The sequence below is a fragment of the Urocampus carinirostris genome, chromosome 1 (genome assembly GCF_059441175.1).
Source record: "Urocampus carinirostris isolate Australia breed hairy pipefish chromosome 1, RoL_Ucar_1.0, whole genome shotgun sequence".
NCBI classification, from domain to species: domain Eukaryota; kingdom Metazoa; phylum Chordata; class Actinopteri; order Syngnathiformes; family Syngnathidae; genus Urocampus; species Urocampus carinirostris.
In genome coordinates, this window is record NC_142349.1 from 62,953,988 (window position 1) to 62,981,113 (window position 27,126).

Consider the following 27,126-nt stretch of genomic DNA (forward strand, 5'->3'; position numbering starts at 1 on the left):
GTGGCAGAGTGGAGGGGGCATGTAAAGGGGTGGGGATGGCACCTGGGGGCCACCAGATAAAAAGAGACCACCGCCAGTTAATTCTATTGAGCAAGACGCTTCATCACCATTTGAAAGCATCTGGCCATGGCCCCGAAGAAGAAGGAAGAACCTGCACCTGTGGCTGCACCTAAACCGCCACCAGAGCCTGAGCGTCCTAAAACTCCAGTGTTCAACGCTTCGTCTATCACGGTAAATAAAACAAATGTATGCAATCGATGAAAGGGATTAATCTTATAAAAGTGGAAAAAGGTAGAGAAAAAAAGGAATACCGTAAATTCCGGACTATAAGCCGCTACTTTTTTCCCAAATGTTCAGCCCTGCGGCTTATTCAGTGAAGCAGCCAATTTATGTAATTTTTCTAACGGCCACCAGCGACACTCGAGTATAAAAGGTAAAATTTAGACCGGTGGAATTGTGCGCCGAGGTAGACTGCATCCTCTTAGTTTATGTTCAAATTGTCCGTATGACAGAGGACAGAGGTTCGTTCCGATTATGAGGAAGACGCCCTTGATGGCGACAGGTATGAGGAGAAAGACGAGGACGGTTGACCGTGATTTTCGCAATTGGGGTATGTTTTTTTTTTAACAGATACGCATGAGGTGTTGCGAGTGTTTTTAGTAGCGCGTTGGTACCTTTCACAGGCACGGTTTGGGATGAAAGTTATATTATTTTTATTAAAGCTTTGAAAACTCTCTCGGTGTACCGTCTTTCTTTGTAAATATGTGTAACCATGTATAATATGTATTTGCAACTGTATATTTTTGTAATGTATTTATTTTAGAGACTTATTCGGATATGTTTTCTATGAGCGAATCAAAAAGAAGGTGCGGAGCAAACCCGGGCTGACGGGAAGTGGGGTAAAGCTGAGTTAAATCTCTTTGTTGTTGCAGCGGACAATAGAGGATATATATTTTTTCCCACCCTTAACTTTGGAAATATACATTTTTTTCGTTGGATTACTTTCAACGGGACCTGGACTTTAAAGGTTTGCATTAAATTCTAACTACCGGTATCATTTTCCGTTCATGTTGCCGATTGTGGTGGACGGATTATGTACTATATTTGCAGTACAATCGCGGCACCTCAAGTCAGGTTTGGGATAACTTTGTGACTGTGTTACATGTTTAAATGTTGGCGCATGCGGCTTATACACAGGTGCGGCTTGTGTAAGGACAAAACCAAAAATGTCCGCAAAATGTGGTGCATGCGGCTCATAATCAGGTGCGCTCTATAGTCCGGATTTTACGGTAATTGAATCTGCATATATCCCGGGTACCTAATATTGGAACTAAAATAATAACCAAAATAATCACTAAAAACAAGCATACCACTTGCTGAGTGATACATCATCCAGCGAAAAATGGCATATAAATTGCATCCATTATTTAGGATTTACAGCATGGAAGTGCGAATTTATTATTCAGGATTATAAAGAGTGAAGGATCATTTTCCACATAAATACCAGTACAGTTTTCATCTCTTCTAAAATCAAATCCCCAAACCCAAACTTCTGCTTTTGAATCTCAAAATTTCTCCCAAAACCGATTGAAAGGTTTACAAAAAATGTTAATTAAAACTGCATGGCATTAATGTTAGTGTAAGGACCAGAACGGAAACAGGACACACTCGTGGAACATTTACCACAAGTTTTATTGAAGGAACGAGGAAGGGGTGCGCCTACAATCTCGTACTCGGCTTGTGATCCGAACAGGAAAGTGAATCTTCCGTAACGAGCGATGGTAGCCGGGACTGGGAGAGCAAGACGTTGTCGGGGTCGGAAACGAGTCGTAAGCCGGTACGGGAGAGCAGACGTGGTCGGAATCAAAAACGGATTGTAATTCGGGACGGGGGAGCAGACGTGGTCGAGATCAAAAACAGGTCGTAGCGGGAGACTAACAGGAGCAAAAAAACGGGACAGGCGTGAGTCAGGGTCGAGAAAGGGCTTGCAGTGTAAAAACAGAGATTAGCAGACGGACTGACAAAAGCCCACAGACGGGAGTGGGTTAATTGGGACAGTGAGCCAATCCAAGTCCAAGGCAGTTGGTGCCAAAGGAGCAGGCGCAGGTGATTCACATCGGTCAGCATGACAGTCAGTTGCATTATCACATTATTTTTCATTCCTGCCTTTAAAAAAGATTTCAAGATGGTGGCGAGTGAAATTGTTGACCGTTATCCCAAATAAGATATATGCGTGTAGTAATTCACCCCTCAAAAAAGGTAAATGTGCTCTTTTTGCCAGGTATGTTCAAAACATTTGAATTCTGATTTAAGAAATATTGGATAAAAAAAAATATTTTGATTTGAAATGTAGACTTTTATTTTTTGTACTTTTGAAAAAGGTTAATATTGCGCGTAACAAGGTCAAAACAATAAATTAAAAACTCTACACTAAAAGCATTTTTTTAGGATTCGCAAATACAGTTATACCTTGATATCCGATGCAGCACTTTTCTACCATACGAAGTAATAATACTGTATTTATTTCAGTATCTCATCTCATCTTAGCTGCACCGCTTATCCTCGGTAGGGTCGCGGGGGTGCTGGAGCCCATTCCAGCAATCATCGGGCAGTGGGCAGGGGACACCCTGAACTGGTTGCCAGCCAATCGCAGGGCACAAAGGGACAGACAACTCGCTCGCTCATTTGCACCTAGGGACAATTTGGACCGGCCAGTCCACCTGAAATGCATGTCTTTGGAATGTGGGAGGAAACCCACGCAAGCACGGGGAGAACATGCAAACTCCACACAGGAAGTCTGGTAGCTGGATTTGAACCCACACAGGAGGTTCCAAAGACCTTAGAACTTTGCCACACACGCGCTAACAACTGCGCCGCCGTGCTGCCCTTATTTCAATATGTTCTGATGTATTCTGAAAACCCCAAATATGAATAAAATCTGTAACTTAAAAACCATACATGTTCAAAATATTAATAAAATGCATACCAAAACAACAATAATAAGTATCTAAATGTGTAAACAAAGATTAAACATAAGATAAAATTATCAAACAATTTAAAACCATTTACTGTATCTTTGACAGCTGTTTGATGGTAGACACGTACACCATTCTTCTCATCTCATCTCATTAGCCGTACCGCTTATCCTCAGTAGGGTCGCGGGGGGGCTGGAGCCCATCCCAGCAATCATCGGGCAGTGGGCAGGGGGACACCCTGAACTGGTTGCCAGCCAATCGCAGGGCACACAGGGACAGACAACTCATTCGCTCATTCATACCTAGGGACAATTTGGACCGGCCAATTCACCTGAAATGCATGTCTTTTCACAATAAATTTATTCTTCAACTCGATGATTCGATTCCTCTTTAACTTTCACTCGTCACTATTCTTGGGGCCCGTCAAAGAGAAAGCAATAAAACACACTAAATCACGATTAACACTCAACATGTGTTGTTGGACTGACAATCTCTCTCGAAATAATGATACCCAACCTGTCATGGGCAACAGATAGCCGCTCATCTCACTCAGCCATGTGTTTGTGTGTCAGAGATTCAGATTCAGATCTACTTTGTCATTCTAGTACACGTGTATACAGAACGAAATGTCGATACTGACCCGCACAGTTTCCTTGAATGTACAGATATAAATAAAATGTTGTATTGCGTTGGAGTAAGTGTGTGTGTGTGTGTGTGTGTGTGTGTGTGTGTGTGTGTGTGTGTGTTTCTGTTTGTTCAAGTTTAGATTTTTCAGATTCAGATTTACTTTATTGTCATTCGTGTACACGAGTATACGTCTCATCTCATCTCATCAGCTGCTCCGCTTATCCTCAGTTGGGTCGCGGGGGTGCTGGAGCCCATCCCAGCAATCATCGGGCATTGGGCAGGGGACACCCTGAACTGGTTGCCACCCAATCGCAGGGCACACGGGGACAGACAACTCACTCGCTCATTCGCACCTAGGGACAATTTGGACCGGGCAATTCACCTGAAATGCATGTTTTTTGGAATGTGGGAGGAAACCGGAGTGCCCGGAGGAAACCCACGCAAGCACGGGGAGAACATACAAACTCCGCACAGGAAGTCTGGAGCTGGATTTGAACCCACGCAGGAGGTTCCCATGACATGAACTGTGCCGCACATGCGCTAACCACTGCGCCGCCGTGCTGCCCACGTGTATACGTGAACATTATTATTTCAATAATGAAGCAAAAATGATTTTCGGGGCTGAGATACAGATTTGATCAAATACATTAAGGTCTATATACAGTTAACATTAATACAATGTGGCAGTCCTTAAAGAGATCCCAAAATTCTGCCTCTCCATGTAAACTAAATACTTATATGTTATAGATTATATATATGTATACAGACGATTGTTCGTAAGTTGAATTTGTTCGTGAGTTTCTTCAGTGCTATATTTTGTATGTTTAAGGCTTGTATAAGTAGTAACCTGTATTGTTTTGTACAAAAAAATAAACATTTTATAAAATAAAATTCTCTACAAAGATAATTAAAGTTGAGTTTAACCTACTTTTGGAAGATGCGCTTCGAGAGGTACTCCTCTGTAATAAAAACTGTCTGAAAAAAAGCGTTCCGACCATTTTCTCAAACGCATCAAGCTTTCTTATTCCACTTTCGTTTCAAAAGAAACTGCTCGCCTCTTCTTTGCACTTTACACCAACCATATTGAATCGATGCACGAGATATTAATCAATTAACGTCAAAATAAACGCCAAAATTCTTAGCGCGCTAGCGATACAGTACAAGTTGTTATGATTACACACAAACAAGGGACTAGAAGACGGATTTTTTCTTCGGTGTGGATGCTGGGTGACCTCTCACAGCGCCACCACACGCCGGTAGCGGCCGAAAAAAGCACCACAGTAATGCCCTCTAACTTACAGCAATGTCCGGATATTTTTCGACACACTAAAAAAATAATCTGCCGATCCGTAAGTCGAATGTACGCAAGTCGGGAGGTATATATATATATATATATATATATATATATATATATATATATATATATATATATATATATATATATATATATATATACTGTCCCTGGGTGCATTAGTAATAAGGTAGCTAAGCTTGGAGGTATCAGTGAAAAATGAATGCAGCAATCTCAATGAAATATAGTTCTATTTTTGTACATTTTTTTAATCCTAAATTGATTTGTTTCTGGTAAGGGTTTAGTAACTGACAAGCTCAAAGTGAGACAAATGTTTTTCCAGAAAATACAATTTATGATCTGATTGAGAAAGAGACATTCCCTGAGTAGCTGGGACATTTGTTTGCAGAACAAGCTTGTTAGGTTTGTGATTAGCAGAACTGTTTTCTCAATGAACATCAAATTAGTACTCACGCATGTTAGTCTAATTTAGTCTGTGGTGAAGTGTATAATTTAATCAATTTTCCAATTTAACCAAGGTATGTTCTTTGTAACTGTCCCTGGGTGCATCAGTAACGAGCTAGCTAAGCTTGGAGGTAACAGTGAAAAATGAATGCAAGCAATCTCAATGAAATATATTGTTGTTGCGAAACACAAATACCAAACATGATTTAACTCTGAAATTAAATTTAAAATAGATTCAATTTGGTGACAACACACCACTACTAGGTTTGGGTACAAATGTAAAGGTATTGCAGGCAGAAATGACTATAGAACTTTACAAATTAAAGGAATGGGTGGATAAAAAAAAACTATCATTAATAGTATCAAAGCTTATTGTATTGAGGAAATACTTGAAATACAAAGAAAGATAGGAAATGTTCAAAAAGTAAAGGATAAAAGGTGTAAAAGTCATTATTAGCATGATATACCACATATTCGTAAAATAGCATGGAATACAAATTAGCAAAGAACATTGTGGTGCTGCATTGATGCAGATCCTTCTAAAAAACTTGGGATATTGTGATAATGTTCCTTATTTTCTGTAATGCACTGATTAACATTAGACTTTCCAATATCTTGGATTCATTACACACAACTGAAGTAGTTCAGGCCTTTTACTGTTTTAATATTAATCATTTTGGCCAAAATAGTAAGGAAAAGCAAAATATCTCTAGCTCAATAATTAGCATATTTTCGCGGATCACTAGAAAAATAGTTTTTAATTAAACAATAGTCAACCTTCAAATGTTTATGTTCAGTTATGTACTAAATACTTCGTCGGGAATCTTTTTGCCACAATGGCAATGGCGTGACATGGAGCCAATCAGCCTGTGGCACTGCTAGATTATACTGGTATGGAAGCCCAGGATGCTTTGAAAGCGGCCTTAAAATAATCCACGGTGTTGGGTCTGGTGTCTTAACTTCATGTCATCCCCAGATTCTCTATGAGGTTCAGGTCAGGAGCGTTGGCAGGCCAATTAAGCACACGAACACCATGGCCAGTGAACAATTTACCAATGGTGTTGGCACTGTGAGATGGTGCCAGGTTACACTGAAAACAAAATCCTCATCCCCAAAAATCTTTTCAGCAGACGGAAGCATGAAGTGCTCCAAAATATCCTGATAGCAAGCTGCATTGACCCTGCCCTTGATAAAACACAGTGCACTAATACCAGCAGCTTACATGGGGCCCCAGACCACCACTGACAATGGATACCAGACACTGGACTTCAGGCATTTTGGCATGTCTTTCTCCCCAGTCTTCCTCCAGACTCTAGCACCTTGATTTCTGAAGAACATGCTTTAAGCCAAGAAAAGTACTTTGCTCCACTGGGCAACACACCAGTGCTGCCTCTCTGTCGACCAGGTCAGCTGTTTCTACCGCTGTTACTGGTTCAAAGTTGGTTTGACCAGGGGAACGTGGCACCCATAGCCCATTTGCTGGAAACACCTGTGCATTGTGGCTCTGGATGCTTCTACTCCAGACTCAGTCCACTGCTTCGTCAGGTCCACCAAGATCTCGAATCAGCGGTTCTCCACTCTTTTCCTCAGGATCTAGTCACCTCAACTGGTTGTGCAGCGTTTTCTGCCACACATTTTTCTCCCACGGACTTCCCACTGAGGTGCCTTGATACAACACTCTAGGACCAGCCTATTCACTCAGATGTCTTGTTGTGTCTCACCCTTTTGCTTGAGGGTGTCAATGGTGGACATTTGGACAGCAGTTAGGTCAGCAGTCTTTCCCATGATTGCGGTTTTGAACCAGTCTCAGGAATTATTTGCAGGTATGCAGAGATAACACTTTGACTCAGATGATAAGTTAGTCGCTCGTTTCGAGCACCTTTTCATGATATGCTTATTTCCTGAGATAGGAATTTTGGATTTTTATGAGCTGCCAAAATAATGAAACAATAAAAGCCCTGACATGTTTCAGTTAGTGTGCAATTAATCTAAAATATATGAAAGTTTCATTTTTTATCATTGCACTTGGGAAAATAATAAACGTTATCTCAATATGATATTTTTTTTGGGATGGACTTGTATTTAGGCAAAAAACTATTTCATATAATGTGCGGTTTATTATTTTTTCAAACAAGTTATTGTATAGAGTTTCATGGAAATACATATAAGAGTAATATAGAATTGCTTACTCGATTACAGAAGAAAGCTATTAGGATTGTGCATAACGCTGGTAAAAAGCACACACAAAAACTGTTTTTTAAAATTCCATATGTAAAAAATTGAAGATATGGTTAAACTGAAATCTCAGTTATCAGTAAACAAATCAAGTAAGCATCAACTCCAAACAAATATTCAACAGTTGTTTCTCTACAGAGCAGAAACTCATTGAAAAGCCATTGTGCCCCATGAAAAAGTCTTCACTTATGGAACAATTCAGATCACTTTTTCTCAACTAGTGCGTCAGGACCCAAAAGTGGGTTGTGGACTTGTCTCAGATCTTTGACAAGAGAGGAAAAGAAAAAAATATAACTAAACCGCATATGCCATTAATAAAATCATGCCCAGTGCTTACATTAATTCCTCCAAACTCAAATTGCATGCCATTAAAAATAAAAAAGCATATTATCTATGATTTGAGATTGAGATACATTTTTTAAAGGAATGCATGTGCAGGGAAAAAAAAGTAAACAGTATAACAATAACATGAACTGGAATGCAGAGCAGCTTAGGGACTATGTAGCAGCGATTACATGCAAGCAACGTCTTTCTGCAACATTATCGTTGCTCTTCTGTTTGTCAAGCTTTACTTGCAATTGAAGTGGTTGCCAATGGTGATAATTACGACTAAGCCAAACATAAGATGCTTGAAGAGAAAACAAAACAAGAATGGAAAAAAAGCAAGAGAGACATCTTGTGACGAAGACAGAGTACTGTAAGCTTCTGGTCAGACCATTGACTTTGGCAGCCATAGGAAATTGCATTCTTCATTCGAGTAGTCGAGGGTGAAACCACAGAATACTAAAATTTATGATGTCTCAGAACAGCCTGACCACCCACTGCAAGACCTTCCTGATTATTCTTTTTGACGAGCTTTGCCAAAATTGAAGCTTAATTTATTGTTTCAGATGATCTTTGCCATTTGTGAACCGTTTCCTAATCTCCCCTTGCTGCAAATGTTGCTTGTAATTCAAGTCAAATCAAGTAAAATGTATTTATATAGCCCTTAATCACAAAAATGTCTCAAAGGACTGCACAAGATTACAATGACACAATGACCTGATCTTAAACCAACATGCGGGCAAGGAACAACTCAAAACCTCAGCGTGAGGAAAAAGAAAAACCTTGAGAAGGGACCAGGGTGAATTACATTTAGCATTACAATACACAAACATAGTAAACACTAGGTAACATGTTGAAAATTTGTCCGGAAAGTGCATGACAGAAGCCTGTAAACTAGTCCAGAAAGTCTATGACGGCCACAACGCAGCTTCCCATCTCTGCCAGCTGGTCCATGCAGGCGTTCACATGCTTCAGGCCAGTCTTAAAATTAATTATAAAAACACACATTTGGCTGCACTTTGAAAATGCCTGTTGTTTGAGCAACCAAGGAAGAAAACATGTATTTTGCATGCTTAATACAAAACATGAACCTGTCCGCTTTTATTGATTGAATAATTAACACAACGCATTGAAGATAAAAATATATATTTTTTTTTTACAGAGATAGTAAATACAAATATTTGTTTATTAAAAAACAATAATAAATGTGCCAAATAGTTCCAAATATTAAAAACGTGCAGCCTGGTTTTAAAGACACTCTTGAGACTATATTTAATTTGGTAAGCTAAATAATACAGGTGGATTTTGATTTACCCTATATTTAAACGTGGTGTCCATAACTTCAAAATATTCTACTTGCAGATGCCATCTTCTGGCTGAAATCTTAACTGCGGCCCCTGTCAAGCTGCTTGTGTGTCGCGTGCACAAACGTGTCCCTCTTAGCCACACTCGAATAAACTTATTTTGGGGGGTTTGGATTGGCATTTGGATTTAATTGGAACAGCCCATCTCTTACTTTCACCATTTTCATCCTAGAATAAAACCGCCAGCATGCCATGTGTGAAATCATGTGTTTTTTGCGATCATAAATATTTTTGGAATGAATTCTTTTTCATTCAGAAAATAGTTCAGAATGCCAAATGTTTTGTAATTGTTTTTTTTTTTTAAGCGACTAATGGCCATTTAATTTTCCGCATATAGACAGGACTGACTCGGAAAATTCACAGGTAAATGTCAATAAGTCCCTTGCTTTCTGTAAAGCAAAGAGAAAAAACATGTCTCACATTATGGATTATTTAACAAATCCCCTGAAATATTGCAAGACTTTTATTATATTTCTATTGCTGATTACTATACAAGTATATGAGTATACTTTTCCTGGATATTCTAATATTTTGAGAAAGGATATTTGAGCATAGGTCATGATTTGCAATACAAAAATAAAGTAACTTCAGTGCAATATTAAACTGTATATAAGTGTTTTGGAATAAGAGCTATGCATGGTTTGCTGATGCCTTCAAACATCATAACGGGACACGTTAACTCATAACCCTTGTGACCCCCGTAAGCCTACTGGAGCTCCCCACACTACTGACAGTACTACACGGTCAAAAATAAAATCAATAGGCAAGGTCAGCAACAATGCACCACAATGACATTATGGCTGCAACCTGATATGATGGAGGCGCTGTCCTTTTTCCAACCACTTTAATCTGATATCCTTTTTTGTTTCTCTAGCTGGACTTCACCCCAGAGCAAATTGAAGGTACGCTTTTAAAGCCTTGGTCTTGCATGCTATCTGTAGAAGGGCGACCCGATACGTTAACTATTCTGATTACTACCATTGTGTGGACAAGTGTGAAATGACAGCTTATCCATCCATCCATTATCTGCACCGCTTATCCTCAGTAGGGTCGCGGGGGTGCTGGAGCCCATCCCAGCCATCATTGGGCATTGGGCAGGGGACACCGTGAACTGGTTGCCAGCCAGTCGCAGGGCACACAGGGACAGACAAACTCCGCACAGGAAGGTTGGTAGCTGGATTTGAACCCATGGGGGGGATTTTGTAAGGATTATTATTCTATATTCTTTATCAATTGTCCATTATCCGTCAAAACATAATACGCTAAAGCCAAGGGGCCGAGACACTTGCTCTCAGCCAAGAGGCTGAGTCAAGGTCCTAGCCCGACAAGTGCCGAAGCAGTTGGAATTCCACAACCATCGGATTTGAACCCATGACCTTAGAACAGCTTATCATCAGTGGTGAAACAATATTTATCAATGGTGATTATTGGTCAGGGCAGCACGGCGGCGCAGTGGTTAGCACGTGTGCGGCACAGTTCTGAGGTCATGAGATCGAACCTCCTGTGTGGAGTTTGCATGTTCTCCCTGTGCTTGTGTGGGTTTCCTCCGGGCACTCCGGTTTCCTCCCACATTCCAAAAACATGCATGTGTGGTTAATTGGCCGGTCCAAATGGTCCTTGTGCCTTGCGACTGGCTGGCAACCAGTTCAGGGTGTCCCCTGCCCACTGCCCGAAGATAGCTGAAATGGGCTCCAGCACCCCCGCGACCCTACTGAGGATAAGCGATGCAGATAATGGATGGATGGAAGGATTATTGGTCAACCACGTCATCTATAATTTTCACCTTTTAAGAGCTTGCTCAATTTTCAATATGAAAGGGACCACGCAATGGATTCAGACATTGAATTGGTTTGTTATTGCATTACTGAGTACATTTTTTCTAGTGGAAAAACCACAGCAATATAGTTTACCAGAGCTCCGTTAAAAGTTTGTTTTTCTCTTTCCTTTCCAATAGACTTCAAAGATGCATTCCAGTTGTTTGACAGGACTCCAAATAGCGAGATGAAGATCACGTATGCCCAGTGTGGAGATCTCATCCGAGCTTTGGGACAAAATCCCACTAATGCCGAGATCATGTACGTGCTTGGGAAACCAAAAGCTGAAGGTGTGTATGTTTTTTCTTAGTTTGATTTTGTTGAAAAAATAGGTTTTGGGGGATTTTTTTTTAGTTGGCTTCCTATTACCATTAAAAAAAAGTTCTGCACAGTATAAAAAACCTCTAATATTGGTAGGTTTTAATAAATAAAGTTCTGCCTTTTTTAAATGCATCATTATATTGGCAGGGATGATTACATTTTCATATATTTTATACAAATAAAGCTGGAAGTTGCCAATTATCTCAAAAACTAATTTTATAATACAATAATAAAAATTAGCACAGAAAAACAAAAGTAATGACCAACAATCCCAAAAACATGACCATCGATCACAGAGAGCTAGAACCTGTCACTAAATTGAAATATCTTGGATCTGTCATATCAGAAGGGTCAGAACCAGAAATCATGGCCAGGATAGCTCAACCACAGCTGCACTTTCCAGACCTGAACCCATATGGAGGGACAAGAACATAGCGGTGAAATCAAAGATCATATGCATTTGCTGGTTACTTACATCTTTCTCTACTCTTGCGGGACATGGACTCTTAAAGAAAAACTGGAAAAGAAAATCTGGGCCATGGAGATGCGATGCTACAGGAAACTTATAGGCATCAGCTACTTAGCCCATGTGACAACCAAAACAGTGCGCAAGACCGTCAGAGGGCACATTAGACACTACAAAGACGGAAACATCAGTGGTATGGTCATGTCACAAGAACATCAGGACTGATCAAGATAATTCTCCAAGGCACAGTACAAGGTGGCAGGAGGAAAGGAAGACGAACGACCCACGCGGTTAAGGGATCCATGAACTGTGAATACAATGAAATAGTCTTGTCTTCGAGGATTTGAAGACTCTTACTCACTCCTGCCATCTCCTGGCTTAAAGTCATGATTGTGGCCTTAGGCAGCCTGTTATTGATGTCCTCATAAGTACATGCATTTCCTAAACATGCTGGAATGAACTACTGTAAATCCCGGACCATAGAGCGCACCTAATTATAAACCGCTCCCACCACTTTTTGGGCGTATTGCCACTTTTGCACTTACACAAGCCGCAATCATGCATGAGCCGCGAGCGCCTACATTAGAACTCGTGACACAATCAAAAGTTTGACACAGATCATCCTTAAAGTCCCACAGGGGGGGGGGGTTTAAGGGTTATTGTTCTATCTTCGTTATTCATTATCCATTATCCGTTATCGGCCAGTTCATAGTACGCTACAAAGCCTAGGAGCCAGGACACTTACTCTCAGCCAAAAGGCCAAGCTAAGGTCCTAGCCCTAAAGCCTTGCTGCGATCATTGCGAATGCACCGTTCCCGGAGGTACTGCAATACCGGGCCGATGCGCGGAGTGGACAGAGCAAGCTTTTATTCCATCTCTGGATTGCAAAAATCAAAGATCATGGCTAATTAAATAGAAGACAGCCTAAGGGGTTTGGGGTTTTTAAGGGTTATTGTTCTATCTTCGTTACTCATTATCCATTATCGGTCAGTTCATGATACGCTACAAAGCCTAGGAGCCAGGACACTTACTCTCAGCCAAAAGGCCAAGCTAAGGTCCTAGCCCTACACTGAGCCACCAACACTGACTCAGTTCAAATTTTTTTGGGTTTGAACAAATTTATTGACACTAATAACAGAAAACAATCATGACAATCTCAACAGCAATTAAGCACATTCACAATATTATATTCCAATATGACGTTTTTAACAGCAAACACAAAGTGAGGTTTGAACAACCCTTCTCGAAAATCTTATTAGCAATCAAACATATTCACAATTTCATTATATAACATCTTTGTTAGTGTCAATAGATCCGTCCAGGCCAAAGTCGATTGTTCTCAGTCTGAACAAATCCACCGACACCAACAGCAGCAAAACAAACACGACAATCTCAACAGCCATCAAGCATATTTGAGCAATCCTAGAATTTCTGTCGGCATCATGAAGGGAAAATGATACTCGTAATTAACGTATGATGCAGACTTGTAAAGTCCGGGTCCCGTTGAACGTAATACAAGGAAACAAAATGTATATTTCCAAAGTTAAGGATGGGAAAAATATATATCCACTATTGTCCACTGCGACAACAGACAGATCTATTGGAAACTTAGCTTTACTCCAATTCCCATCAGCCCGGGTTTGATCCGCCCCTTCTTTTTCATTCGTCCGTAGAACACATAACAGAATAAATCTCTAAAATAAAAACATTACAAAAATATACAGTTGCAAATACATATTATACATGGTTACACATATTTACGAAGAAAGACGGTACACCGAGAGAGTTTTCAAACCTTTAATAATAATAATATAACTTTCATCCCAAACCATGCCTTTAAAAGGTACCAACACGCTAGTTAGGATCACGCTAGCAATGTATCAAACGTACCTGTCAGATAAAAAGCATCCCTTAATTGTGAAATTCACGGATGATCGTTTTCAACATCCCCCTCATAACTATCGCTATCAAAGGCGCCTTCCTCATTATCGGAATATACTTTAACCTAACCATGTTTGCTTAAACGTTGAGAATGCAGTCTTTTTTGGCGCACATAATCTACTGGTCTGAATCTGACATTATATATATTGACATTTCATCTTTTTTGGGGGTGTGGGTTGGCAGTGACTTTACTAGAAGCAAGCCTTTTCTTACTTTCACCATTTTTATCCTACACATACAAAAAAAACAAATCCACGGAAAAAAACGCAGGGGGAAGCATGACGTCTCATGCAGCACTCCCAGCAGCCCACTTTCCTCCAACCTTAAGGTGTTCCATCCTGAACAGCTCTAATAAAAGTAAGACAAAAGTAGATAGACGCGGTGGAAAAACATTATAAAGGCTCTTTGAACTCATTTAGGCATTGTTAACACATACAAAAGGAAATATTTAACATTCAACTTCTATGAACACCTCAAACGAAGTACCCACCTTTAAGGGGATTTTTTTTAAATGTATACTGGACTGTTGTAATCCCATGTAGCCTTAGCATGGCATTGTGATTAGAATTGAAAGTATGAAATATATATATAGGGTAACAAATTCCCCCTTTTATCAGGAATTTTTTTAACCTGCCATTGACTAAAAAGGACACCGCCATTGCTCAGAGCTCTAACAACAAATCAGCAGCTTCAGAAAACATGTTTTTATTTATTTATTTTTAAATTAAAAAACCCTATTCAACCCAATAGTTTTATTTTCTTTAACATCAATTGATTTTATGGCAGTTTTCTGTTAGAATTTGCATTTAGTATTTTCTAGTTTATTTGTTTAATTTCGATCATGTTACAACAAACATCACATCACCAAATGAATCACCTGAAAAGAAAAAAGGGATGACAGGTTGAAGCCAAAGGCTTATAAGAGATCCATCCCCAAAATAATGACTTTGGAAGCTTCTTCTATCAAACTGTGATAATTGTCCTTTCTCGCGTGACTCTCATGATCATAAAATGAATAAGTATCTATGAATATGAATGCTACTTTATGAAAAAAGGAACATCTTGGGTGTGTATTTTGCCAGCATGTACCTAATTTTGCATCCTCTGCCGCAGAAATGCAGTCAAAAATGCTGGACTTTGAGCAGTTCCTCCCAATCCATCAACATATCTGCAGGGCCAAAGACCGGGGCACCTTCGAGGACTTTGTGGAGGGCCTACGGGTTTTTGACAAAGAAGGCAACGGCACTGTCATGGGCGCGGAGTTGAGACATGTTCTTGCCACACTGGGTAAACATATTTTTTTAATTAAAGGGACAGTGTATATTAGTCAAGTCAAGTCAAGTCATTTTTATTTGTATAGCCCTAAATCACGAAGAGTCTCAAAGGGCTTCACAGATTGTTACACTATATTACACAAACTATTTTCAACCGACAAGAGGAGTAGGTTATTCGTATGCAATGGAGTAGAAGTGAGTTTTAAGTTTAGATTTAAACATTTCCACTGAGGTTGCAGATCGAATCTCAGGGGGAAGAGCATTCCACAGCACCGGTGCCCGGATGGAGAACGCTCTCGAACCAGCAGAAAACTTCTTTGCTCTCGGGATCACCAGAAGACCAGCACTCTCAGATCGTAGGCTTCGGACCGGGACATAGGGGCAAATCAGATCTGAAAGATAAGAGGGAGCAAGTCCATGTATGATTTTGTACAATACTAAGAGAACTTTGAAGTCACATCTTTGGCTAACTGGGAGCCAATGCAGGTTAGCCAAAATCGGTGTTATGTGATCGTACTTTTTTGTCCTAGTTAAAAGCCTCGCTGCGGCATTTTGTACTAGCTGAAGAGACTTGATTCTGGACTTCGGGAGACCGGAGAGTAGTGCATTGCAGTAATCGAGACGGGAGGTAACAAATGCATGAATTATTGTTTCCGCATCAGACTGAGACAGTATTGAACGGATTTTAGCAATGTTGCGAAGATGGAAGAAGGCAGTTCTAGTAATTTGCTTTACATGCATCTCAAAGGATAGATCAGGGTCAAATATGACACCTAAATTTTTAACTGAGTCACTCTGTGTGATGTGACATTTGTCAATGTTCACAGCAGTTTTTGCGAATAAGTCCCGGCATTTAGAAGGACCAATGACTAACATTTCGGTCTTTTCAGAGTTAAGACGCAAGAAATTGAGTGACATCCACTCTTTTATCTCAGTGAGACAGGCCTCCAAATTTCCACAGTTTAGTGTGGAAGATTCCTCCAACGGAAGATATAGTTGAGTGTCGTCTGCGTAGCAGTGGAAGCTGATATTGTACTTGCGAATAATATCACCTAATGGAAGCATGTAAATGTTGAAAAGTAGGGGGCCGAGCACTGAACCCTGCGGAACACCGCAGGTAACATTAAAGGGCTCAGATGTCGTTTCACCATATTTAACACAGTGCGTCCTATCTGAGAGGTAAGATTTGAACCACGAGAGGACGGCTCCTGAGAGACCAATCCATTTTTCCAACCGTTCTAGTAGGATATTGTGGCGCACTGTGTCAAAAGCAGCACTAAGATCCAGTAGCAGCAAAAGTGATGAAGCGCCAGAATCCATTGACATTAGGAGATCATTTGTTACCTTGATCAGAGCTGTCTCAGTAGAGTGGTTAGCCCTGAATCCAGATTGCATGGATTCAAAAAGGTTATTCTCCGATATGAAAGCATTCAGCTGCTGTGCCACTACTCTTTCGAGTACTTTAGAGAGGAAAGGTAGGTTTGACACAGGTCTGTAATTACTTAATATTTCTGGATCAAGGTTGGGTCGTTTCAGTGTGGGTTTAATAACGGCGGACTTAAAAGCTGCTGGAACTACACCTGAGGAGAGTGATGTATTTATAATATTTAGAACTGAAGGCCCAAGGACGCTAAAAAGACTTTTAATAAGTGAACCTGGGAGAGGGTCGAACTGGCAAGTTGTCGGTTTGGCCGCATTCACCACTTGTTTGAGATCATCAAGTGACAGTTCACTAAAACCGGCCATTTTCCCAGGGCAGCCACCCTGTCGTGCATCTGTAAATTTCAGTCCTTTAATACGTGTGGTACTAACAATATCTTTTGCAATTTCTTCCTGTATGCATTGAATCTTCTTAGTGAAGAAGACCATTAAGTCCTGAGCAGAGTGTGTCGAACTGTCTGCGATAGCCTGTTGCCTTGTAAGCGATGCTACAGTGTCAAAAAGGGCTTTGGGGTTGTTCTTTTGAGACGCAATCACCTTCGAAAGGTAGGCCGATTTTGCAGAGGCAAGGGCCGCTTTATACTTTAACAAGCTGTCACACCAGGTTTGATGGAAAACCTCAAGCTTGGTAGCGCGCCATTTTCTCTCCCATTTCCTGCATTCTTTTTTAAGGGCTCTAGTTTCATCAGTAAACCAAGGTGTGCGTCTTTTAGGACGTGATTTTAGTTTTATGGGCGCTATTGAATCCAGCACACTAGTCAGGGTGGTATTGAACTCATTCATGAGTGAGTCAATCGAGCCATTGTATTTAGGAAAGGACGCAACTGCTCCAGGAAGGAGTTCAAAGAGCTCAGAAACTGTGCCAGTGCTTATATTGCGTCCGCTAAATCCCTCAGCTATATTAAGTCTACATTTAGTTAGCACCTCAAATGTCACTAAATAATGATCAGAGATAACAGTAGTACACGGTAGAACCATAATGTTTGAGGTTAAAACTCCTCGAGTCAGAATCAAATCTAGCGTGTTCCCATTTTTATGGGTTGGCAAGTCAACCAGTTGGGTAAAACCAAATGCATCAATTAGAGAACTAAACGCAATAGTAAGTGAACTGTGTGGGGAGTTCATATGAATGTTAAAGTCTCCCATAATTATAATTTTGTCTGCATAGGTTACTAGTTCAGACAAAAGTTCAGCAAATTCGTCTAAGAAAGTTGTGTATGGCCCAGGTGCACGATAGATAGTTATTCCATTAATTGACAATTGAGGGGACCGCATCACAAGAGCCTCAAACGTTTTGTAATTATTAGAGGTACGTGTATTAAATTTGAGCGATTTTTCAGAGATTAGCGCAACACCACCACCTCTTTTCAGCGTGCGTGCTATATGACTACTCTCGTAGTCTGGGGGAGAGGCATAATTTAGAGCTAAGTGCTCATCCGGGCGTAACCACGTTTCACAAAGACCCATACAGTTAAGTTTATAATCACGAATAATGTTATCAACAAGTAAAGCTTTTGGAGCAAGCGATCTAATATTTAACAGACCAAATTTCAGCTTTGCTGAATCATTTGACTTAGCTGAACTCTTTGTAGTCTTTGTCGAGATCTTCAAAAGCTCCCGGCGTTGTGGCCGCTCGTGAGCGCTGAGTTTAAAGCGTCGGTTGTCCGGCGAGGAATAAATGGTGGAATTAGTTACATCCTCGCGTCCATCCTCGCGTCCATCTTGCTGCTTGGACTTCACACGTTTCACACATCTACCTGCACGGCAACCACGCTTCTTTGTCCTTTCTTTACGGCGCCGTCGGCGACGTTTATTAAGAGGAATAGTTGTCCACAAGGATGCCGGGTCTCTTTGAAGTTCGCTCGGTATATCATGGGCGGTATAAAAAGTGCCCGAAAAATCGAAATTTAGACGCCCACCCAACCGAATAAGTTCGTCCCTACTGTAAGTGTTTTTGGCCACACATGTGTCCAAAAGTGAAAGCAAAAAAGACAAGAGAACGGCAATAAATAGAACATTAGCTGGAGAGCTAGCCGCGAGCATGTATCCATGCGCAGCCGCCATAGTCAGCATCTCCTACTGGTAAAAGAAAATTCATTCATAGATTAATATTTAAATAATGAGGAAAAAATATAAACTGTATATCACATAAACTTGAACGTCGAGCACATAACATGAGCCTCACCTAGAGGGAGATGACATCATTGTCCGACTTCTTGCTGCTAAGAGTCCCCGAAAACCAGAAACTTTGTGAAAGGGTTATCCAAAGGAATCTATGAAAAAAATTCATCAGTTTGGAAACTTTATTTCTCTGTCGTCTCTTTTCTTTAAAGTGGCACTACAAAACCAAATCTAATGGTCAGATAATACACACAGTCAATGTTCCCCCTAAGCTGCGCGCGTGCGCAATCGCGCACTGCCCGCACATTCTCAGCGCACAAGAAAATCTAGCCAGCTCACAAAAGCTCAGGGCTCGAAATTGCTAATTAAGAAGCGAATGAAGTCAAAGTTACAGTGCATGAAGGTAAAAATACAAGGATTCCCCTGACGTTGTGTCCTAAATGCAAGGTCGAAGTAGAACGAAGTTGAGTAAAGTCAGTAGAGTTTTTCGAGACCCGGCTTCTTTGGCTCGGCACACTAAAAAGAACCGGCTCTTTCGGGTCCCAAACGCCTCTTCGGATTGTTTTACCTTCTTTAATCCCAACACGGCCAAATATTATGTGAAATCGTGCAAAAACATGACTTAAAGGAAGGGGGGGTAATAGAAAAAAAAAGAAAAAAAAAAGAAAAAGTAGTGAAAATCTGGGAACAAAAGAAACAAAAAGAAGAGAAAAAAGAAGGAAACATTCAGGAAAATGCCAGAAAAAAAGAAAAGAAGGAAACAAAGGAAAAAAATAAATAGAGAATAAGAAAAGAGAAAAAAGTAACAGCTCGGAAAAAACCCCACAACAAGATTATTTTTTTAAAGACATTTTTTAAAAAGTAGAAAAAAAACGGAAAAAAGAAGAAAAAGTTTGTGTTGCATTCAAATAATTTCCAATTATATCAAGTGAATCTTGTTGCCAACATTGTACTTCCACTAAAAAATGTGATTAAGTACAGTTCTGTATCTTGCCACCGACTAAACAAGCCCCCCAAAATGTTATTATTATGCGACAAAATATATCAGGAAAAAAAAGAAATGGATATCTTGTAAAAAAAATTGTAAGAACAAAGGACGTTTGTAGGCCGTACAACCTTTGCAATAGTACATGAGTCAATTCAATCAAAAGATAAAAATTATTTTGCATGGCCGGAAACTCAGCAAAATGTAACTTGATGTCAAGTTTTGGACCAATGACTTAGTTGACACACTTGGGATTGCTGTTGCTCACTGTGGATTCAAGCGTTGCTTACCGACTTTGTGTGAACACTCAGACTTGTGGAAAATTACAGGGAACATTGCACACAGTCCCTGTAAAACATAATTTCCAACTTCCTTTCTGGCTGTGTTTCACTGCTAGAAAAAAATACAAATGAAAAAAAGGCTTCTAGAAGAATAATGCTGTGATTATGTCACTTATTTTTGATAAAATCATATAAACACCGGCCTCAATATGACTGAGAACACGTTCTAATTGTCACGGTTGCCATGACGCCCAATTGGCCCCGCCCGTGTGGTGCCAGCTGCGGCTCGTTGACAGATTGACTTTCCGTCTGTTTAAGCCCAGTGCTTCCTTTGTCAGTCAGTCAACGAACCGCTGCCCCGCAAGACGTGGGTTTTTACCCGGTCCCGTTTCCTGTTGGTATTTCCTGTCCGGTATGGTTCCCGTTCATTTTGTCCTGATTATTATTGGTTTCCAGTTCCGTTCCCGTCTAGTTTGTCCTGTTTAATTTCGATACCCTGTTTTGGTATCAATCCTGTCTGTCCCGTTGTTTGATATCGGTTTCCAGTTTTGTTCCCATCTAGTTAGTCCTGTTTAAATTCAATATCCTGTTTTGATATCAATCCTGTCTGTCCCGTCCTGCCCGGTATCGACCCCATCCGTCTGATATCTGCTCGGGCAATTGGTATCGATCTCTGGCTAATAGTTATAGTATTGGGTCGCCTCTGGCTTCCTATGATTCCACGCCAGACTGCTGCCTAACGTGGATGACTCCCCAATTCCCGTAAAATAAAAGGCTTGTGTGAGAAACGTCACGCATTTGGGTCCTGATCAGGTTACAGTTCATGACACTAATATGGTAAACGTTTAACAAAATTAGATGTGGAAAAACAAAGCAAACACTTCTGTGTTTTAGGAAAAACATACCCAATGAATGAATGAATGAATGAATGAATGAATGAATGAATGAAAACTATATTTCGAACATTATAAAATAAAAACAGGACAAAAACCATGCCTCAATAACAAAAACAATGTGAACATAACATGTTCGAAAAAAGGGGTGGTAAGAAGCAGACGCTTATTTTCCCTCTCCCTTCATCTTCCCTATTAATTACATTTTACAGATCGTTCCTCTTTTGTGTCTAAATATAACAAAATTTCACGGATATACATATTACAAACGTCAGATATCAATAATTATAATAATAAAAATAGTTGCATATTTTATACAAGAATCATCGTAGTACCCATCTATTAACGTTATAATGCTATTAGTCACTAAATATCATTGTGACACCAATGATAATAACAACAATAGCAATAATAACAGTTACGATATAACAATAGTAACAATAACGACAAGGTTAACAATAGTTGTAAACACAGTATTTCCAATCTCTAGTATAACTATACCCCATTTTCTTCATCTCTGTATTCTGCCAGTAATGTTTTTTTGTATTTAAATATGAACACGTGAATATTTGGACATTGTTTGATATTGTCTTATCCAAAAAATTGACTACACACACAGACACACACATACTTTTCCTGGTGGTTCTCACCTTTGGGATTTTGAATTTACTACAGCCCCTTCAGTTATAACTTCCCTCTTACTGAGTGAATAATTTTTGGATGTTGTCTGACACTATGTTTTTGTTGACATTTAATAGCAGTTGTGAAGCGAAAAAATTTACTAAATCATCCAATTTTAATCATTTGCACTGCAGGAAGAAAAAATTAGTATGATCCTGATATCCTACCCTGTCTATGGTTGCACGTTTTTGGAGGATGAAAACGGGCTGTAGTGAACTTTTGTAATTATTGCCCCAGACTTCTGCCCAATTGAAAAGTGATGGTTGAAAAAAGGTTCGATTCATGGTGAAATGACTTCTCTAAAACAGTGTTTTCTAACGTTTTTGAGCCAAAGCGCAATTTTTCCATTCAAATCTCCTTGAAAAACACTGCTCAATCCAACATTTTGGGACGAAATTTGGATAACATTATGGTAAACACAACAAGGACTATTTCATTTTTACAATTTGGTCCATGTTTGAGTGGCGGCACGACAGCGCAGTGGTTAGGACGTGCGTGGCACAGTTCTGTGGGTTCAAATACACCTACCAGTTTTCCTGTGCGGGGTTTGCATGTTCTCCCCGTGCTTGTGTGGGTTTCCTCCGAACATTCTGGTTTCCTCCCACATTCCAAAAACATTGTCAGGTTAATTGGCCGATTATAATTGATCATAGGTGTGAATGAGCGAGTGAGTTGCCTGTCTTTGTGTAACCCTGCGACTGGCTGGCAACCATTTCAGGGTGTCCCCTGCCCACTGCCCACTCACCACTGCCCGAAGGTAGCTGGGATGGGCTCCAGCACCCCCGCGACCCTACTGAGGATAAGCAGTGCAGATAATGGATGGATGGTCCATATTTGAGGAATTTGACACAACCCAATCTTAGGTAGACCAGGACCATCTTAGGTAGACCAGGAACCCAAAAACCACAATTCAGAAGGCAACGCTCAACTTTCGCTTTTTTTTGTGATATTAAAACTAAATAATAATATTGGGCACGAAAAGTAACATTCCCACGTGAGGAATATCACTTTGCACCTGAGTTAAAAATAAATAAATAAAACGGCTATGATTGGCGTTAGCTTAGCCTAGCAACTAACGAGTCAAAGCATTATTTTCCAAACTAGATTCTGAACGTAAAAAATACAATATTGAGACAACCTATAAAGACAAAAACATAATATACATATTAATCACGAATACTGACTTACATACCACGATTTTCCAATACTGCAGTATGAATACAAAGTTGAAAAGGAAATCCACCTGTGGGGAAACTTAATGGAGTTTGAATGCAGCTTACAATGCTTAGTTGGTAGGTGTCACTGTTTGACCAAGTCTAAAGCAAAAAGCTTGTTTTAGGCAACAGTGACATCTGCTGGAAAGATGAGAACATTTTATTTCAACTATTTTGTGCAGAGTAGTCTCAGGGGTGCAGAGCTGGCCCAAGGCATAAGCCCTGCAACCACTAGGGGGCCCCCAAGAGTCGTTAACCTTTTTGGTGCCAGCATTAAAACAGGAACTTCATATATTATTTTGCTTTCATTCTGAAAATAAAAAAATAGTATAGAAATACTACAAAAATACTACTACAGTTATACCGCATTACAAAATACTACTACATAATTATTTCCTCTAAAAATACTCCAAAAAGACAGTAATATTCCAAAGATACAAAAGAAATATGACATAAATACTACTATGAAAATACAACAAAAATTCTACAAAAATACTGCTTTGTAAATACATCAATTTTACTTCCATTGGAATACTAAAAAATACTAATACATATTACGATAATATAAAAAACTACTGCAGCCCTTTGAGACTCTGTGATTAAGGGCTATACAAATAAAAAGAAAAACCACAAGCGAAATATTACTACAAAAATACTACTACAAGAAGTTTACCACAAAAATACAGCAAATTACACCCACAGCGATAATACCAAAATTCTCCTATGGAAATATCACAAAAATACTACAAAAAATAAACTACAGTAACACTATACTACAAAGGTACTACAGAAATACAACAGACATACAACAAACATTATTTCATTGAAATTCTACAAAATACAACAGAGATAGTAAAAAAATAATAAAAAATAATAATACTACAGTAATACTAAACTACTGTAATAATAAAAACTACTACGAAAATACCACAGATATACAACAAAGAAATCTGCTTTTGAAATACAACAAAAGTACTACAGAAATGCAAAAAAATACTACCATGGAAATACTACATAACATGACTTCAGAAAAACTACAAAAATAGTACAAACATCACACTACAGAAAAACGACAAAAAAACTACAGAACTTTAAAAGTATCCGACTTCAGAAATACAAAAAAACCCTAAAAAAACTAAATATCAATTGAAGTGCTTAAATCAGGGACCTAATATATTATTTTGCTGTAATTGTCATCGTTTCAAAACCAATTTGATGAAACTAATCTATTTAAAGTATAATATGTCACAAGCGGCCCCTGACTCCAAATAGTGTTCCAACCCTGGAGTAGAACATGGAATGAGATCTATTAGCTATGCAAATGATCAGGAAACAGGGGGCCCCAAATATATTTTACGTAAATTTACTTTAATGTTAATTCATCAATTTATTAATTCATTATTATTTTATTGTAATTTAGTATATATACATTTTTTTACTTTATCTTATACTTTATTTAACATAAACTATGGTATCCAATATAAGGACTGAATGAATTTATCTATACATTTAAATTCATAGATACATTTAATAAATAAATTGTAGTTTAATAAACAATAGATTTATTAATTTATTGTAATGTTTTATGTTATTTTAATTTATTTGCTTAGGGCCCCATGAAGGCTTGAGCCAGTACTGCAGGGGTGGGTAACTATTTGGAGTCTGGGGCCACATTGGGTTCCAAAATTTGGTAAAGGAGTCGATCCTGGGGACCTATCTAATTGTCTTATGATGAATAAATGTACATGTAGAAATATATATGGTAGGCCTATATGCATCTTTAAATAGATTAAATTCTTCAAATTGGTTTTGAAACACTCACAATTAGACCACAATAATTTATGAAACCCCTGTTTTTAGCACTGAAGTCAAGTCAAGTATGTTTATTTGTGATGCTCTTAATCACAAAGAGTCTCAAAGGGCTGCACAGACCACAGATTATTGCAAACCAAAGACCATTATTACACAATCCGCTGATCTAAAACCTACATGAGGGCACATAATACAGAGATATTGTCAACATAAAATATAGGTTATTCATATGCTATAGAATAGAAGTGTGTTTTAAGTTTAGATTTAAACAATTCCACTGAGGTTGCAGATCGAATCTCAGGGGGAAGAGCATTCCACAGCACCGGGGTCTGAATGGAGAACACTCTCGAACCTGCAGATTTCTTCTTGGCTCTTGGGATCACTAGTAGACCAGCATTTCCAGAGCGAAGGCTGCGGAACGGAACATTGGGGAAAATTAAATCTGAAAGATATGAGGGAGCAAGTCCATGCATGATTGTGTATACAACAAAAAGAACCTTAAAATCACATCTTAAGCTAACAGGGAGCCAATGCAAGTTAGCTAAAATCGGGGTCATGTGATCAAACTTTCTTGTCTTAGTTCAAAGCCTCACTGCAGCATTTTGTACCAGCTGAAGGCTCTTAATTTTGGACTTCGGGAGACCGGAGAATTGTGCATTAAGGTAATCGAGACGGGAGGTAACAAACGCGTGAATTATCATCACCGCATCAGATGGACCAATAACTAACATTTCGGTCTTTTCAGAGTTAAGGCGCAAGAAGTTGAGTGATCTCCATTCTATTATCTCAGTGAGGCAGGCCTCCATATTTCAACAGTTTTTTTGTGGCAGATTCCTCCATCGGAAGATGTAGTTGAGTGTCATCTGCGTAGCAATAGAAACTGATATTAAACTTGCGAATAATATCACCTAATGGAAGAATGTAAATGCTGAAAAGAAGGGGGCCAAGTACTGAACCACCGGTAACTAAAGGGCTCAGATGTCGTTTCACTATATTTAACGCAGTGCGTCTTATCTTAGAGGTAGAATCTGAACCATAAGAGGACAGTTCCTGAGAGACCAATCCATTTCTAGTAGTTTGGGCACTAAAGCACTAACTAATTCAGTGTGTCTGAAAATACTGTGATTCAAAGAAGCTAAACTAACAAATTTTGTTTTTTGTTTTCTAGGTGAGAAGATGCGCGAAGATGAGGTTGAACAGCTGATGCAGAACCAAGAAGACCCCAACGGATGCATCAATTATGAAGCTTTTGTTAAATACCTCATGGCCTCTTGAGTCCCATCTGTGTTAACTTAGTGTTCTCATTGTTTCCCCCCTCGTTTGGTTCACTGGAACCACGGCAACATCTAAAATGTGACTATCAGTCTGTTTGTATTGTCCAAAGCATGTATGAGGAGAAATACAGAACATTTCAAATACATGCTTTGAGTTTTTTTTTCCTTATATGAAGCTACTACCAAGATCAGGGGTGTTAAACTTATTTTAACTCGGGGAGCCACACAGTATAACAAACATTCTCTCGGGGGCCACACTAGTAGATTAGAGAGAAAGAAAAAAAGAGAGAAAGAAATAAGAGAGAGGGAGAGAAGAAGAGAGAGGGTGAGGCAAAGAAAGTGAGAAAGGGAGCAAGAGAGAAAGAAAGTGAGAGAAAGAAAAAGGGAGACAGCGTGAAAGACAAAAGAGATATAAAGAAATAATAGTGAGAGAAAGAGAGAGAAAGAAAGAAATCCAAAGAAAGAAAAAGAGAGAGGGGGAGAAAGTGAGAAAGGGAAAGAGAGAAAGAAAGAGAGAAAAGAGAGATAAAAGGAAAAAAGGAAGAGAGAGCAAAAGAAGCTGAAAAGACACACAGAGAGAAAGAGACAAAGAGGATCAAAGAAAGAGAAAAAGATACAGAGAGAGTGAAAAAATTGAGATAGAGAGTGAGAGAAAAAGGGAGGAAGAGAGTAAAAGAGAGAGAGAGAGACAGTGAGAGAGAGAGAGAGAAATACAACTACAGTGTCTTTGTGAGAGGGACCTGGCTTTGGCAACGTCAAGTGGACATATTTCAACCTGCAGCTCATTTTTCTCTTGCGCTTCCCTCAACGTTGTCTCACGGGCCTGATCCGGCCCGTGGGCCACCTGTTTGACATCCCTGACCCAGATCATAACCCAAGGGGGAAAGACAGTATGATTTAATGTTTGTAAATAATTTAAAGTTAAAATTATCAAAACTTAACATGACTAATAATGACCATGAACACTCCCTCTTATAGTTACAATTAAATGATACTGTATGCGGTAACTGTTCTGCCTTTTAGAAACATAGAGAGTTGTCTTCAAGTTCCCTCTTGTGGTTAACTTTTTCAACCAATGACAAAAAGAATGAATGTAAAAATCAAAACGCAACAAAGAAGCACGGCAGGTGAGTGTTGAGCGCTTCCGCGGAACAGTTCTAAGGTCTTGGGTTCAAACCAACTACCAGCCTTCCTGTGCAGGGTTTGCATGTTCTTCCCGTGTTTGCATGGGTTTTGATTTTTCTCCCACATTCCAAAAACACGCATGTCAGGTAAATTGGCCGGTCCAAATTGTCCCTAGGTGTGAATGAGCAAGTTAGTTGTCTTTC

General features: G+C 39.4%; 1 protein-coding gene, 1 long non-coding RNA gene and 1 pseudogene across 2 annotated transcripts in view; 1 reads left to right on the top strand and 2 right to left on the bottom strand.

The window, feature by feature from the left end:
- LOC148376511 (uncharacterized) overlaps positions 1-18,805 on the bottom strand; it is a 28,552-nt gene extending 9,747 nt beyond the window's left edge. Inside the window, exons 1-2 of the long non-coding RNA XR_015852070.1 lie at positions 18,723-18,805; positions 14,913-15,037 (exon numbers count right to left, since the gene is read on the bottom strand). This is a non-coding gene — a long non-coding RNA (uncharacterized LOC148376511). The remainder of the gene's footprint in view (positions 1-14,912; positions 15,038-18,722) is intronic.
- On the top strand, positions 89-25,902 carry myl13 (myosin, light chain 13). Its single transcript, XM_088348035.1, has 5 exons — positions 89-231; positions 10,156-10,183; positions 11,236-11,385; positions 14,937-15,110; positions 25,693-25,902. The coding sequence occupies exons 1-5, from the start codon at positions 127-129 to the stop codon at positions 25,797-25,799; spliced, it is 564 nt and encodes a 187-aa protein (XP_088204161.1). The 5' UTR covers positions 89-126; the 3' UTR covers positions 25,800-25,902.
- LOC148376513 (U2 spliceosomal RNA) lies at positions 12,682-12,939 on the bottom strand (annotated as a pseudogene).
- Positions 25,903-27,126: the final 1,224 nt, after the last annotated feature.

Excerpts from the sequence above, each read along its gene's own strand:
- myl13 (XM_088348035.1), top strand. The coding sequence starts at position 127 with ATGGCCCCGAAGAAGAAGGAAGAACCTGCACCTGTGGCTGCACCTAAA. Across the intron at positions 10,184-11,235 it reads CACCCCAGAGCAAATTGAAG|ACTTCAAAGATGCATTCCAG; the intron begins GTACGCTTTTAA and ends CCTTTCCAATAG. Across the intron at positions 11,386-14,936 it reads TGGGAAACCAAAAGCTGAAG|AAATGCAGTCAAAAATGCTG; the intron begins GTGTGTATGTTT and ends CCTCTGCCGCAG.